Source organism: Cygnus olor, chromosome 3 (genome assembly GCF_009769625.2).
Source record: "Cygnus olor isolate bCygOlo1 chromosome 3, bCygOlo1.pri.v2, whole genome shotgun sequence".
Classification (NCBI taxonomy): Eukaryota; Metazoa; Chordata; class Aves; order Anseriformes; family Anatidae; genus Cygnus; species Cygnus olor.
In genome coordinates this window covers 77,012,748-77,029,861 of record NC_049171.1, presented here as the reverse complement: position 1 = coordinate 77,029,861, position 17,114 = coordinate 77,012,748, and the positions used below count along the sequence as shown (strand labels likewise).

The following is a 17,114-nucleotide window of genomic DNA, read 5'->3' as shown; positions in this document are numbered from 1 at the left end:
ATTTTTAAATCTCCTGTTCCATAACAAACTGCACACACATCAAATAGATTGGCTACCTTCACAACATATGGATGTTAAACAGTAATTTCTTAGATCACAGACCTTCTAACAAAATTCATTTCTCAGAGATAAATTTTGTTTTTATTTTATCAATTTAAGTAGTGCTTTGTCAATGTGTGGGAAACATCACAACCACATTCATTCAAATGAAAGGAAACATTCCAGAAGGGAGATAGAGAACATGAGCAAGCGCAGATGACAATTCAGCAGATTCTCTCTCAAGAAAAATACACACACATAATAAACCCTGTACTTTAAATGTATTTTAAACTGCCACCTTAAAGTCTTAAGGATTCAATGTTTCATTAAAAACCCTTATATTTGATACATTACCTGCAAGCCTTTTAGATGCAAGACAGTTCTGCTGTTTTATACACAAAAAAAATCCATTTATCAGTGGGATTTTTTTTTAAGACCAACGTGAAATTTATATTTAGTGATATACATTATAGTTCAAAATTAATATCAAATAATATTTGTTCAGACTTTTTAATCTAAATCAAACACGACAGAGTCAAGAATTCACATATATTCTCAGCATATTACTAAACAATGAACTACTGAAGTACTTGCGATGATGAGGCTATTGTTTTTTCCCAAAAATATAAAACAAAGAACTTTCCCAGTTTGACTGCACCTGTAATTTTTCGAATAGTTCCTATTAAGGTTTCTTTCTTTTTTTTTTTTTTTTAGTAACCTGATCTTGATTGACAGCTTTGAACTCCAACTTCCTTTAGCAACTTTTTTAAGTGAGCTCTAAATACAATCCCTGTCTGAAAAATGTGATGCGCTGTTGAGAACCTTATTTGGTGAATTAGAAAGTCATGCTGTGGAAAATAAAAGATGCATGAGCGAATGTAAGGCATACAAATATGGACTGCAAAAATTTTAGAAAAATATTTGTTCGCTGAAGGAATGACAACAGAGCACTAAAAATAAACACCAGAAGTCCTCCTCCCCTTTTTTAATAGTCTGCTAGAACAGTCCTTCATTACTGATTTAGTAAAGATTATGTCTCTGAAGATGCTGTTTTTACAAACTCCTGATATGCATTTGCTGCACACAAACAAAGTAATTTGAAATCCTATTTACTGTCAACATGAAGGTGGATTCTGTGTGTAGTATGTTGCAGGGCAGTAGAAACAGAGCACATACCTCTCCAAGAAAGGAGGAAGGTACTATACTATCTGGGAAAGAAAATTTCACAACAATAAATACAGTATATCTGCCATGCAAACAGAAATGTAACGACATAGGTATCATTTATACTTTGTTGAGTTTTTGTTTGTTTTTAAAAATGCATGCTCCCAGACCATTACATGCTGAAATAAAACAGTTCTACAGAACAGACAAATCAACTTTTACCCTGCATATTCATATCCATTTGGAAAATTTCACAGCAATTTCATGCTATCATCAAGTCAATTAGATAATCACTCTTCTAATAGCATATCAGGGCTACTGGACAGTGAAACTACTGTATATCAAATGCAGGTTTGTTTGTACTTTGTTTATATAACTCAATTCTTTCCAAACAGTTCCTTTCAAAAGGATTTTGAAAAGGCTGCTATCTAAGATCAGCTGTTTTTCCTTCATACTTGAATTTGAAGACTCTTATTAAATATTACGACTTTTAATCACGAAGATAAACATACCATCTTAGGATACCTTGAGACAATTTATTGTAACCACAGAAAATTACAAACAGGTAGCTTCTAAAGCCCCCCCCCCCCCCAAAAAAAAAAAAGGGGAAAAAAAGAAAAAAAAAAAGAGCATGCTCCAGCTTGATGTTTATGTTCACTACAAAGAAGTGAAGGCATTTTCCTCAACAAGGTATCACTGATATATCAATGGAACTAATATATTTCATATAAAAATTAAAAAACTTCCAGCTTCTGATCCACATGCTAGTGGTTGAATAGAGAGGGATACAGCTGTGAGAATAAAGGTAGAGGGGTTACAAGTCCAATAGCATTGTCAAATTAAAAATTACAACAATTTTCCTTCTGAAATAACAAAAATAATACACTACTATTTATTTCCTATGCTAAATTGAACAGCATCAAACCATTTAGTGATAACAGGATAAGTGACATACACCAAGCCCAATCTTTTAACTACAGTGTACTTCCTCATAAATACATTCTTAATAATACTGATTTCACAAAGAGTGTTTAAGAATCCGTACTTTACCAAAGGAAAGAAAATGTGAACACACAAAACACTTGATGCTTAAGGCAGTAAAAGACACTACACAAAAACAAGTAACTGATAACAGATAACTACATTTTTTTTTTTAATTTGAAACTGGATTCTCTCTTCTGGGTTGTCTCAAGTGATCTAAAATGATCCTTTTTTATATTCTCCACCAATCTCATTAACACATTCTCTCAAACAGCTCAATAGGAGAATTTTAATACAGCCCTACACACCACTTACACTGGCCTCAGAGCAGCATTTAGAACCTTTAAGGAATTGTTTGCATTTTCGAATGGATGTTTGAATTAGCACCGGGTTTAACAAGACACAGTAATAAAATGTAGCTCAAAGCGGAATCCTAGTATAATTACATAGGGCAATTAAAAGCAATTACAGGCATGTAGCATTTCTAATTTAGCTCCTTGTTCTCCACAATCATTTTGGATACCATATCAAATATCTGATGATATATTTTCCAACCTGATTTTAGTGATGTCATTATTTCAGATTTAAACACATTTTTATTCTACCTGGAAGAGGAGGCTGCACAGGTTGTATCACCTCTGGCTGCTGCAGAGGATTTCCAAAATAGACAAACCACTCTTTCACAGAAGGACAGGCTCCACCTAAACAAAGACAGAATTGGGTGAGTAAGTCCAGTGCAAGCATTGATACTTGCGTAAAAGTTGGAAGCAGTGGTGGTCAGGGTTCTAAGTAAAAGGAAGTACTTCACAACGACTTGTTTGCTCTACTTCTTTGAAATTAAAACACAAAAGATTAGTTTTAGTATCCTTATGACAAATCATCAGAAAAAGTGAAGAGAGTTTGAATTATGTACCATAAACATGAGTTTGGAGTTGGGAACCACAGCCAAAAATATAAGTACAAAAGTCTGTGGAAAGCATTCGAAAACATCTTTCAGCCAACTTTAGGCCCTCCCATTCCAAGGCAGTTCAGGCAGGATGGAGGCATCTGGTGTAGTTTAGGGACCTGCATGAACTACCTCAGCCTCTCGGGGCCACAAACGCAGACAATCCTTAATATGGTCCTCCTGCCAGTTTGCCCTGATAATTCCTGTATCAGGATTTACAACAAAGTCTTTACAGGAAGCCTTGATGGCTATCTATTTGAAAGCTGACAGCAATGGAGTCACCCCAGTCAGATGCAGAGCTTTTAGAGACCATCGTTCCAGATCTTTTATCCGGTATAAAGGGATTGTTTATGCCTAATAGCTCAAGTGGCTTCCTAGCCCTCCAAACCCCAACCTCAGCCTTGCCCAATGTAAAGATTAAGGCGTCTCTTAACTTAAAAGTTTCATTACTTGAGCCACATGCTCCCCACCCCATACTGGCTTTGAAGCTGAGCTCACATTAAAATCAAAGGGAAGGTGGTACCTTACTTCTCTGCATCACTCAGAACATGTCTGCCGTAAGGGTGTTGGGGGGAGGAAGACAGGACAGTCAGTTACCAGTTCTGATTTCTGTTGTACAAAGCTGACCTAACCAAGGTCAGTTTCCAGATTCACAGAATTGCATCTATAAATCCTTCCAGCTCTCACTCAGTGTTTTTGAGATACAGGGGGTTTCAGTGGTACTAACAACAAATCCCTGCCTTTTGTCATTAATTCCCATCACTGTGCATTTTGATTCACATAGATTTCTTATGCCACAATGTGAACCCCCAAAAAATCTTTACCTAGCATAAAACATCAAAGACACACAAACAACAACCAACTCTCCAACACTCTCCTCCTCTTGTCTCCCCCATCTCAAAAACTTTGGTCACATTAGTTTCCTGACCTTGTCCACAGTTCAGTGCAGAAAATGACTGCTGGCATGAATGAGCAATAGCATGTCATGGTGCAGGGGAAGAATAAACCTCAGATGGGGTGCTAGACTCAGGAATAAGAGGAGGGGAAAAGAACTTGACAAAATCTGTTTTACTGCCCTGCTTCTTCTACCTTCCTTAAGCATGGACCTGCAGCACAAACTCCCAATGAAGGTGAAGGACTGAAGAGTCAGCAACTGGACTGCAAGGGACAGCACTACACCTGTGCTTACCATGCTTTGTTGTTTGAAAACTGTTGATGTGAAGAATAAAATGAAAAATGCCTAGGCTGGGGGAAAAAAAACCAACACATTCAACTGCACATTCCAAGAGCTGAAGAGTCTCAAATCTTGATTATAAATCATTGCCTATGATAATGTTTTTCCGTTAAGAAAACCTTCCAATTTAATATCCCAAAGTCACTTTCAGAAAGCATTTTCATGTTTTAGCACTGTTTGAAGCCATTACGTAAATGACTCTGCTTTATCCAATCCATTCAACCTCCTAAATTTTAGCCTGGTTTCTTAAGGAAGCAAGGCTTATATAATTAGGATGTCTGTCTTTTAACTAATTGATGGACCCACTGATTTTTTCAACTAACTCTGAAACAGCACAAAAGATTTCAACTGTATGAAACAGCAAAACATTGCATGAAACTGGTGACTCAGCTGACAGATCCTATTAGGGCACCAACTGAAAGAAAGGCAGGAAAGTCAAGTTACCTGTTCTGTCTGAATGCACTGGATGGCCAAGCAATAAACCAATAGCTACGGGAGACACAAAGTTGAGTAAAAAAAAAAGTACATGGTATTTGGGTAGAACAACAAACGAGAGGGGACATACTTGAGAACACAATATATTGCAGAAGGTCCTGCAAATTCACAGCACATTAACCTAGCAAGAACTGAATTGAAAGGTGATTACTAAATGCCAAGTCTTCTGGCATGGAATTATCTCTGGGGAAAAAAGTAGTCTAATTTTTGAAACATTTTTTCCCCCACGATACACATATAGATTATCAGCACTGAAATTCAAAAACATGATTTCCTTTGCTTAAATAGACCCTGTATAACCTGTGAAAGTACTGCCTAGTAGCTTAAGGAAAATTTCAGCTATGTGCAAAACATTGAACTAAGAGACTGCTGGAAACGGTGTGCTCCTCTACACCTGCACCACCGCCAACTCTACTGAGCAGTCACTTGTGATAACTGGCAAAAATTATACTAATGGCCTGTTTTTGACAGTGTCAAAGGCATGGTCAGCCTGGGCTGCTAATCTTAGAACTGGGAGTGATGCCAGGACTTCCAGGAGCTGGCCACGTGTTTAGGCCGAATTACATAACCTTGCAACTGGTGCAGGTATTTCCATGGACTGAGCTAGTGCCAAAACCCGTCGGCTTTGTTCCGAACTCTTTGTGTACAAAAGAAAGAGCTTGGCTGGTATATCAGGCTGCACTATATACTGTTATTTTTCCCTCCTCCTCGATTTTTTCTAACAGTACAGTTGTTCTAGGAACAATGTTGAAAGTTGACAACTTATGTATCACTATAAAGCAATATTCCACCTAGTGCTCAGAAGAAGCTCTGGTAATATTAATTATATTTTTAATAAACACAAGCAACAAGTGCTGTACGATCAAGATCATCCTCCTTCCTTTTTTTTTTTTTTTTTTTTGGTGGGGTGAAAATAAGGCTCTTATTCTAGTAATACTTTGGTAAGTAAATGTATGCACTTGCTTACCATACATCAAACTACAGCCGAAGTGACAGCTTCACGAGCAGTTCTTTCAGCAGTCTTGTTAACTTTTTCCGGTGACCATTGATTTGCTGATTCCCACTCCCTGCTATTCCCTCAGGTTGTTTTACCACAACTGTTTGTGACTACACAGAGTCAGATAGGGAAACAGAACCAGGTTAGTTACCTGACTGCAAGAAAGTCAGGGAAGAGAAAAATGAGCTATTTTCAGTTTGTCACCATGTAGCTGCACAAAGAGCTGCACCGGCACAGCTGAGAGGTTGCACAGGGACTGAAAGCAATGGCTGTGCAAGAAAATTACACTGGCAGTGGCAGCAAAATAAATGCTGGCAAAGTGGCATGGTCTATGCAGGTGATTTCAAAGGATATGATGACATCCAGCTCCTATTGACTCTTGGGTATCTTAGGCACCTAAAAATCTTAACCTAAATAAACAAAACGTAAGAGGTTCTTGTTTCAGGGTTGATGGAGCAGTTTACATTATTTTTAATATGTTCTTAACTAAAACAGCAATTGCCGCTTTTACAAAGTGTTGGCTGTTTTGTTATCCTTATTTAACACTAAATAAGAAGATTTGCAAACTGCAAAGAGGTCATATCCAAACCAGGAATCTTATAATTGAGGGATCTTAAGGAATAAAAGTGGGTATACATACGTCTCCACTGCACACTGGAACATTGTGTAGTTAGCCGACTTGATTTTACAAGAGCTACACTGGCAATTGTTTCTCTACAGCAGCAGGCTCCAGCCTAATTTAATTGGTTGCCTCCTTCCAGTAAGCTCTTCTTTTTAATGCTAATCTAAAGTAATTCTACATTATATGACAATCTACATACAGTGTTGTTTACACCTCCCCTTCCTACCCCTCACTGAACTACAAAAAAGTCAGACTTTATCCGAGTGAAACTCGTAAAAGATTCTACTTACTTTGTAGAGAACACTATTGCCTTGTAGCTCTACAAGGAAATTCATTAAAAAATAATGCTGACATTCACTTACAAATTTCCATACAGAATCTGATTAATGGTCTACACTCTTGACCTGAAAGCAACTATACACTGGAGTAAATACCAACCAACCAAACCATGAACGACTAGGAAGTGACACAGTTAATGCAGACAGAGGTAGATACAAGCAATAAAAATGCAGATTTATTACAGTAGCCATGCAGACAAGCTCTACCTACCTTTTTGGAAAGGTTAAGGATTGGGGGTGTTCAGCATGATTTACTTTACAAAACTGTTTCTGGAATTTGAAGCATGAACTGACAGCAAGTAAAACATGTTATCCATGGTTCTATTCTAAAATCGCTTTCTTAAAAGAAGACCTCTTTCAAATTTCATTTTCATTACAATTCTAAATTAATGTTTCTATATTTCAATTCTAATCTTCTTCATCTGACCACTACAAACACTAACACAAATGCAAATCTGCCTACTACCCTGCCATCCTGCAGCAACAATTGTTAATTAGAAGTTTTGGTACTGGGTGTTTCTGAAAACATCAGTGAATATCCTGCTGCGCAGAGGAACAAACAAAACCCAATGAAGTTATAATTGTCTACAAAATTTAGAGGCAATAGGCTGAAAAATGAAAGATGACAGATGTGCATGACTACTGCTGAGCTTTTTGTTATTCTCTCTAAAGGACTATGTAAACTCTTACTCAGTTTTTCTTATTTTTTCCTATTATGGTATGACTTCAATTTCTAGTTGGTGAAGGAAGTCAGGTACTTCATTTATATGGCCTTTCTAAGCACATGGTTTAAATATTAAGTTGATTGTGGGGCACTTTCATCAATACAAATGTAAAGTGATTAACAAAGAGAAAACAGCATATTAAAAAGAATAAAAGTGCATTTTTTCAAGTCACTGCCTAAAAGCCACTGGGAGCATGAAATAAAAGCCACCACAGCTAAAGATAACATTTAAGTAATGACTCTTAATAGTGTAAAATTTGTACAAGGATGCACATAAAAATTTTGTCTTAAAGTAGAATAGAAGCACAGATAACATACCTACTGCAGTATCTGTTTATACAACTGGATAAAGAAATCTTACTTTCTTCCACCTTGATGAAAGAATTAATAATCACTGGCATGACTGCTTGTGTATTACTGCCATAACTGCATTTGCCTATCAGATGTTCTTAAAATCATAGACTTAAAATCAACAGAAGGTAAAACGGTAACTGTTTTGTAGAAGTGTATTACAGCTGACATTAATTCATCGGGAGATACTTAGTAAAACAAAACAAGGCTTTATATCCTCTCAAACTCTTAAAATATTCTAAATGTCTTAGTTTTGCTCAATCTTTTGATGATTAACAACTTTTACAACTTCCCATTTATCAACAAAAAAATATATTTTTTAAAATCTCTTGAAAAGTACTGAAAATTAACAGCATGTAGAAAAACTACAATTTCATTGTCAAGTTTTCTTTTGATTCCTTACAAACTACATCTCAGTTGCCCACAGTTTTTATCCTAAATGCCATGCAGAAGTAGCTACTGAAACAACAAGTTCAAGATTTCATATTTCAGAATTCAAAGTACACTTGAATAATGGTGTAAGTAGGCTAACCCATACCTTTTCCAGATTCCAACAACACAGAATAAACATGCTGACGAGCAGGGCGAAAGATGAGTGCCTGTCCAGGAATCTCTGTATCGCGATCATCTTCCAAAGAGTTGCTGCACTCAATCACTCCATTACTCAGGATATTGAAGATTACGTAATTTTCAGATTGGATGTGTTGTTCCTTAGCTAACTGTTCAAAGAAAGAAGAAGGCGTTATCTCCAAAATTAAGAATGATCAAAAAGTAATAAAACATATCCATTGTTAGAGGAATCGGTACAAGTGGACAGAGTGGTCAGGAAAGGAACAAGCACTTTTTCAAAAAAACAGGAGTATACTATGTTTTCAGACACCTATCTTTTTATAAATAGGAATTCCCAGGAAACCCATCATTGCCTTTCTCTTAATCACTCCTTGAATTCTTAAATCTTGAGCGTTTTTTTTTCACAACACCTTTTTAGAGAGTAATCATGCTTAGAATGAGTTCTGAATTCAGACATAAAAAAATGAGCTGTCCTCCATTAGCCACTCTTCTTCAAGAGTTCTTCCCTTTCTAAAAAGTGTATATACACTTCAAAAAAAAAAAAAAAAAAGTACAACACTTGAGTGAAGGCATGACAAAACCCAAACTTTTCATTTCATTGTAAGACAAGCTATACAAGACAGTCCCTTTTCTTTCCTGAGAGTAGTTGGATTTGTGTACTTTACATAGTGGTGAAATTAGAATACTGAAACTTCACCACACTTTTACTTTGTGATAGCTTTTTCTCTCAAGGAAAGAAATACAGTCTACTCCAGTGAGGAAACAAGGTCTCCAGCCTTGCTGAAAAGCAGAATCACAGCATCAGGCTGCAGGCTTGCCACCCACCGGATGCAGGCACATCAAATGAATACAGGCAGCCAGGGTACCTACGGGGACAGCTGGTCTGGACCATCTTACAAACAAAGCTGCTCTTAGGTACCCTACTCTTAACTAACCTGGATTGGCCAAGTGCAGAGCCAGCCATACTTTCTACTTCCAAACCTCAAACCCAAACTACAGGGGTCTAATTCTCCTGGACCCATGCTTTATGGTGCACAGGCACAGAAGTTTCTCTGCTTGGCATTCCCTGCATGTGTCGCGCTATCCGTATTATTTGGGTTGTGCCATCTACACAGCTACCTCAGTCTTTTTCGCAGGGAATTACCAGACCTCTGGCCAGAGAAACTCATCATCTCTGCAGGATCCTGGTACCTACAACCCTAGGGACTCAGGAGTTCAAAGCTGCAGTCAAACACTGGCCATTACTGATCAAAACTAATTCTATGGAAAGGTCATACTTCCCAAATAACTGCTCACATGAGCATACAATGAATGACAGGCTTCTATATAAATGGCCAGTCAACAGAGCATTTTCTTACAGCAATAAATTACTGGTTACCCAGGAAGAAATTCTTCAGTATTGCTGATGTACTGAAAGAATGTAATCTCCCAAATCCACTCTTGTATAAAACAAAACCAAAAAAGTTTTCTGAGCATGATTTGAATAAAGCACCACGGAACTATTTCAGACAAACCTTCACAACTACGAGATCATTTGAAAATGCTAGTTTCTTATCATTTGCAAATAGCATACATATCCTAATGTACTGGAAAAAAAAAAAGCTGATTTCAATAGTAAAGTTGTTTTCGATGCTGTATCTTGAAAAATATTTCTAATTTACACATGCAGACAGCTAGAAAGGTATGTTCTTCTTCCCTGAGGGAACCAGGAACATGAGGCTATGTCCTTAAGGTTGGAACTGAGCTGTGTATGCCATTTGTGCGCAGTTTAGATAATGTGCAAGTCAAGTAGAATTACATTGTGGATTTCAAAATATGAAACAAAGCACACACATAACATATATAAATATTTAAACACCTGTAACAGAAAAGCAGAAGACAACATGTCTTCAACTTTGACTGTAATTTCCTTGGCTCAGGTACAAGCTTAACGTGGGATTTATGCAGTAAGAGTGAGGCATTCTTCAATGGAGCTTCTAAACATTATTATTTCTGTACAGCAGTAGCTCAGCATGATGCTAGAGAACTGCAACACTATAAATGAAAGATTAAACCGAGAAATAATGACCACTTGTCATAAAGACCACACAGTACATTCTCTTAAGAAGTAAGGATATTAATACTATTGCCCTGGCTGTAATCCCACCTAGATAATTACATTCTGCCTAATTTTTCCTTGCACTTCAAGCATAAACAGTATTTTTCAACACTTCATTAGGATGTAGTGTTATTGTTTTTCTAATGATGTCCTCTATTTAACTAGTACAGTCAAAAATTACATGTATTGTATCTACATGTGGTTAACATCAAACCCAAAGACATCTGCAGTTTAGCTGAAATGATCATTGCATAGGTTTTAATTTAGCTTTTAAATGTTTCAGAGTCTTCTTGAAAAGGAAAATGTAAATTATATAATTAGAGTAATATAATGAGGAAACAAAAATAGTCTCAAAGCAAAGTTGCAAGATAAGTAAGAGACAGACAAAATAGGGAGTTAGTAGATGACTAATACAGGGTACAAAAGCCACTACCTCCTGTAGCCTTTTTTTTTTTTTTCAATTAAACCTCAATATATTCTCTGAATTGCTATGAATTTGCAGAGTTGTGTTCTAGGCTTACTGCTGTTCTATGAACTCCGATGCAAGGCAGCTCAATAGGTATAAAGATTAGCCCATGTCTTGGCAGAGGAGTTTTCTATTAGCCAGGCAGGCTACCTGAGATAACACATCCAATCTGCTAGAGCGAGCCAATCTGTACGGCTTCTCACCCCATTGCCAGTGCATCTCTGCCCCCGTAGGAAGCCATACGTTAAACCTCTTAGTGCAGCCCTGCCCTTTAAGGATTAACAGGCCACTGCTTTTGGTTCATTAAGGGCAGTGCATCTGAATGATAATTAATGTGGTCCTAAAAGCTTGAAATATAGATTTATTGGAAGCTTTTCTGTCTCCTCCACAACAGCAGTTTTAACTCCTGTGTTCTTAGCACAGCTCCCCTTTGGTACCTTGACTGCACGTGCCAGGCATAGCCCAGCAGACCACTAACCAGCTGCATCTGACTTGTGGGCTCTCAAAGCAAAAATCAAGTTATTCCATCGTGCAATACAAGGAAAGCACATCCCTGTGCCCAGCTACCAGCCCAGAAACATGCTGCTCCCTGTTATTTGACCTGACACTTCAAAAAGAGAGGAACCACTGTTAATTAAGATGTGCTGCATCTGCCCTTAGCATGATGCATATAATACTCCTAATCATAGCTGCTCTTAACAAACAAAATATTTTGTTCAAGCAAATTTAATGAACTCATTACCAACTTTCACTAAGTAGTCATGACAATAAACAGACCACTGAGCTTTAGAAGACAAGGTACCTGAAAGATTTCCTTATCTTGACACATGGCTGTTTCTCCTACATCTGAGAACGTTTTGAGATGTCCCGCACTGGGAGGAATCCATGGAGACTGCTGCCCAGGCAAAAGATAGGACTCCATTCCTTTGAGAAGTAATGTCTTGTCTGATCCCAAAGGCAGCATCTCTTCCAAGTGTTTCAGGCTGCTGTACGAGCATGGAACTCTCGAGATGTAGTTTGCTACAGCCAGAAGTACGTTTGTTCTTCTGTTGTAGCTCTTATTCTTGGGTGGACAGGTGGCTAAACATTTACTCCAAAAGCCTTCCAACAAGCTTTCTGGAACAACATCATTGCCAAGCAAGCAAGCAAAGAGAGGGAGGTGTGTCATACTAAGACCCAACGCACGGCAAAGAGCTTCTCTGCAGTACATAACAGTGACCAGTTTGTCCAAGCAGAGCTTCTCAATGGAAAAATAGGGAGACGTATTATAGATGAGGTAGTCACTGTCTTGCCCAAGAATTCCTATGCAGTTATGTTGCAAACCATACGCAGCCACCTCAAAGTCTGCCTCCTGCAACGTGCACACTGTTTTTTGACCGAGTGACTTCAGGGCATACCGTGTAAAAGTAGGCAACGCTGAGGGAAGAACGAACATTCCTCTCCCCGGTTGTTTCCTGTGAGTCTTGACAAACTGAAACAGTGCAGCTATTTCCTTGTAATTCTGCCGCCTCCGTTTGATCCACTCATCTCTCTTCTTCTCTTCTACCACTCCATCGAAGTAAAACACCAGTGTGATACCAGCTGCTGTAAAAGCTTTAATAAAAGCCTCTAAATTGGCAAGGTACTCCCGCCACTGGCCACCACACACCCAGGATTCTGGCGTGTACCAGTGCCTAACACAACTCATGGCATCTACTACGATAACAGGCGGGATATCTGGATGATCGATGCGATGCTTTTCCGCCACCTCTTTCAGATCTACTGTTCTGCAGGCGTCAGGACAAACTCTTGTCACAAATCCCTGCAAGCCTTTAATGCCCATGGTTGATCTCTGAAACTCAAAGCAGCCTGAAAGAAGAAAAATAAAAACAGAATTCCAAAATGCAGCACTAAGAAATATAATAAAATGCTAGTTTGTTAAACAAACGAAAAAGAACATTTAGAAACTGAACAGCTATTTCTCTGCTTTTGCTAATACCTTTTTTTTTTCTTTTATTAATCCTGGCCTTTAAACTATCTGACCCAGTTTTCATCCCAGCAACAAACTGGACATAAAGCCTATTTGCTTTGCCTTCCATCTCCATTTTTTGTATCAGTGAAAACTGTAATAATCAAAATGTTTTCATCTGCATGACTTTAAACATTTCAGATGAAGTGTTAAAACGTATACATTGCTAGAAAAACAAATACAGATGTAATTTAAAGCTTTATACCATCTCAGCTGACAATGTGCAACACAGGACTCAATGGCTTGCTTTTCACACTAAAAGTATGTGACATCTTGTATTTAGATGAAAAAAATACTAAGTAACTTTGGAAACTGGTCCTGTACCTTGAGTGTTCAAATTGCTCAGCTACCGTCACAGTTTACAGGCAGCACTCCATCCGTGTGGTGCCAGTTGCATGCAATACTGACTTCCCCAACATTATTGGCACTGTCAGTTTGCTTTGAATCCATTTTACCATGCTGGCATTTGAAGACATAGTTAAGTTTCATGACATGTTTAAAGAATTACGGGCTTACCTATACTTGGTGAATCTACAAATTTGACTATCATGAATAGTGAAGTTATTTTATTAAACGGGATTTCTAACATGCACAGCAATTTTGAACAAATCTATTTTAAAAGACATGTGCAAATATTAAGTAGAAAATAAATAATTAAAAATTGAACGTCTTATTTTTTGTTTACAAAACACCAAAAGATTGAAGCATAGTCTCCAAATTCTGTGGCAGAACTTTATTTGGCATCCTGAATGAACCAATATATGTGTTCCATAAAAAGAGAGTCATGGGATAAAATTAAAACCACAGATGACTTCTGTTTTTATTTCTAGAAATCTCAATGCAAATTAGTTTGGCAAAGCTTTGACATTAGATGTGCTCTTTCCTCTACTACAACAGTGATTTCCTTTACCACATCACCATTTTAAAGGACCTCCCAGTGAAAACTGGAAGTGACAACACTGACCTTCTCATCAAGTTTTGTTTTGTTCTTTATTCTCAGAAAATATGTTTTGCTTTTATTTTGATTTTATTTGAAAGTAAATCCTTTCTCAGTTGCACAGTGAAGACATTCAATATGCTTTAATTAATTAGGTACTTTTTTGTTGTTGTTTCTCACTGTTGGTTTCTGACATTTCAATTACAGACTGTCTCGGGAGTGTTACATTACAATAAACATGCTTCTGATATATACAAAACAAATTGAATTCAAAAAAGTACTGTGAATTGACAACTTTTAAAGGTATTTCAGTTCTTCTTCCTTGGAGTTTGAAATATTTAATACCCTTCAGATACAGTTTCTGAATACCATCCTCTTTAATGCAATATGAAATACACGAATTTACATACAACATAAGGCATGGGTACACAAGGTAGGGCATCGCTTTCTCAACAGCGCTACTTCCAGTGATACCTGGGTGCCTTTAACACTTCAGCCATTTGCTTTTCCAGGGCAGCTCACCTCTGATTGCAAACGGTTTGAGCACTGACAGATTATCTATCACTTTCCTTGGAGATCTAGCAGCGAGTGTGAAGATCTTCACCTTTCAGGCTCTAACATGAGCAGTCAGACTAAATGTTCAGTACCCAGATGCAGTATGCCATTGCAGGTCTTACTGCTGCAGAAACGTGCTGTGCCCAAGCGTTACTTATAATTCAGTACAAATTCCCGCCTTGGTGGCTGCACACCTAGAGCAGGAAGTGTGGTAAAACAACTTACTGGCTGTACCATGTTATATTAAATTGAAAGAGCTATTTCCTTTAACCTTCAGACTCTTGTATCTGAAGCATTCCTCTTGCCTAACAGTTTATGCAAGTCTGTGACACTGACATTATCAGAAAAATCTCCATGACCAGTAACAGCTTGGCGTAATCAACAGAAAGTTAACAGCTAAGCATGTAAGCAAGAATCTTGGGCGCTATTACCATTTTAACATTATCACAAACATCTGCTGAAAACATAATAATATTAATAAAACAAATTTATATTCTTTCACTCATCCTGTTTTTCTTTCTTTCATCTAAGAGCCTCCATGTCAAGTGAAACTCGCTCTCTATATATTCTGATACTGTAGTGGATTTCACCACAATATCAGAAAAAAAAAAGATAAGATCTACTGCCTTGAGAAGAACCTCAATAATGGTGGAAGAAGGATTAAAGCACTGGATGTTGGAACTTTCAGTTTCCTAAGAGTGGCAAACTTGCATGTTTTGTGCAACAGATGAACGTTTTAAAGCCGGATGTTTATTTTTTTGTGAAACTGAGATCTCAGGTTTACACGGGATCTCAGCTGCAAGGCTAAAAAATGTTCTTTATTCTCAGAAAATAAAATCTGCAGGAAGAAGAAGAAAACCCTCCACCACCCGAGTAATCAGCGGTGTCTTCCTTCCTTCCGATGTTTACACAAGCACCAGGATTCACGGGAGACCCCTGCTACTGCCGGCGAGCCGAACACCCGTGAGTTCACTCCGCCAGCACGCCCCCCACCACGACAGGGATTTTATTGTCCCCCTCCCAGCGAGGCGCAGCACTGCTGCCGGCACCCCCAACCGCCCTCGCAGAGTGCCCTCCGGCCGGGGAGGGACAAGGGGCAAAGTCCCCCCGCTCCTTTCGCCGCCGCGGCCCGGCCTCAAGGGGCCGAGCCCCCCCCCGGGGCCATGCTGCGAGCGGGGCCCCGTTCGCACCCCCCCCCCCCACCCGCCTCGGCCGTTAAACGGCCGCCTGACGGCACCCCCGGCACTGACCCGAGCCTGCGCTTCCGCTTCCCCGCGGGCGGGGCTGCGCATGCGCGCAGCGGCCGGGCCGGGCCGTGCTGAGGGGTTGTGGGGGAGCTGCGGGGCGGCCGCGGAGGGGCCGCGGAGGGGCCGCGGGCAGCGCAATGGCGGCGGGTGGTGGCGGTTTGGGGGGACGGGGTCGTCCGCGGCATGGTGTCCCCCGGCACTGTGCGGGCACCGTGGGGCTGAAGGGCTCGGTGTGGCCCAGAACAACCCCGGGCAGAACGAGGGAGGGGGAGATGAAAGAGGCACGCACAGTGAAGCAGTTAAAAAAAAAAAAAAAAAGTCAACAAAACACCCGCTGAAGTAGTTTGAAAAATAAAAAACAACAAAACACCCACTGAAGCAGTTTAAAAAAAAAAAAAACAACGAACAAAACACAACAACAAAAAAACAACACAGAACCCCAAGCTTCACATCCAAGATTTATGTCACCTTTTGGCTGCGCAGCCTATTGACCGCCGTGCTGGGGGGAAAACAGCAGGGTTTGATCAACAAAGCGGCCCCTGGGACCTGGAGGGCAAAACTGGGGGGCCAGATTGGGTTTCCTTGGCTTTGTGGTGAGCGGGGAGCCCTGCGGCAGGCCCACCTCCGCCCTGCAGGCAACAGGTGGGGGCCTGGATAACTCCACATGTTTTCAGGGGGGAAGGAGGGGGCCGGGGAGCCGATGGAGGGCTGAGATCAGATGTTACTGCCGGTGAAAAATTAAACAGAGTGGTGCTCTGGGGAGCACAGATTAATATATTTGGTGACTCCGCGCGCACAAAGCCTCGCCATTGTGGCCGTGTCTGAATGCCTGTGAATAGGACAGAGCATATGTGGCCTGTCACCGCAGGTGCCCACATCTGTTCGTCTCCGGGCAGATGCTCTCAGAAAAGGGGAGAGCATTTCCAAAAGCACGGGCCCGCCCCATCCATACCCATCCTCTGCCTCGTAATCACCTTCTGCGGAGCAGTTTCTGCCCCCTCCCTGCACATACGAAGATGCAGAGAGATGCGGAAAGAAATGGAAACAACGCAAATTGGAAGTGGCTCGGAAAGCCCTGAAAACATACGATCAGACTGCTGCCACCCCCCAAAGTTTATTAGCAGCAGGTTTTGCGCTGCAGCCAGCACACAATACACAAGATGTGCACACCGTGCATTGGGGGTTGCGGGCCACAGGGGAACAGAAAACCCCTTCATGCATGAAACGCGGTACAGTACAGCGGCACGCTGTGCTGACTGTCACAGGGAAGGAGCAGTCTGCTCTTTGGAGTAGCAGTTTGCAGTTACTCTTTGGAGTTCTGACTTAAGATGATGATAAATAA

The 17,114-nt window shown here is 39.8% G+C and overlaps 1 protein-coding gene across 3 annotated transcripts in view; it reads right to left on the bottom strand.

The window, feature by feature from the left end:
* Positions 1–17,114, bottom strand: part of FAM120B (family with sequence similarity 120B) — a 61,187-nt gene that overhangs the window by 38,804 nt on the left and 5,269 nt on the right. The window contains exons 1-4 of one of the 3 annotated variants that reach the window (XM_040551874.1): positions 15,776–15,837; positions 11,828–12,873; positions 8,430–8,610; positions 2,790–2,885 (exon numbers count right to left, since the gene is read on the bottom strand). In XM_040551874.1, coding sequence (XP_040407808.1) covers positions 2,790–2,885; positions 8,430–8,610; positions 11,828–12,847 — 1,297 coding nt within the window. In that variant the 5' untranslated portion in view covers positions 12,848–12,873; positions 15,776–15,837. Of the gene's footprint in view, positions 1–2,789; positions 2,886–8,429; positions 8,611–11,827; positions 12,874–15,775; positions 15,838–17,114 lie in introns of those variants that run through there. The other 2 variants (XM_040551876.1, XM_040551875.1) reach the window with 2 other exon arrangements.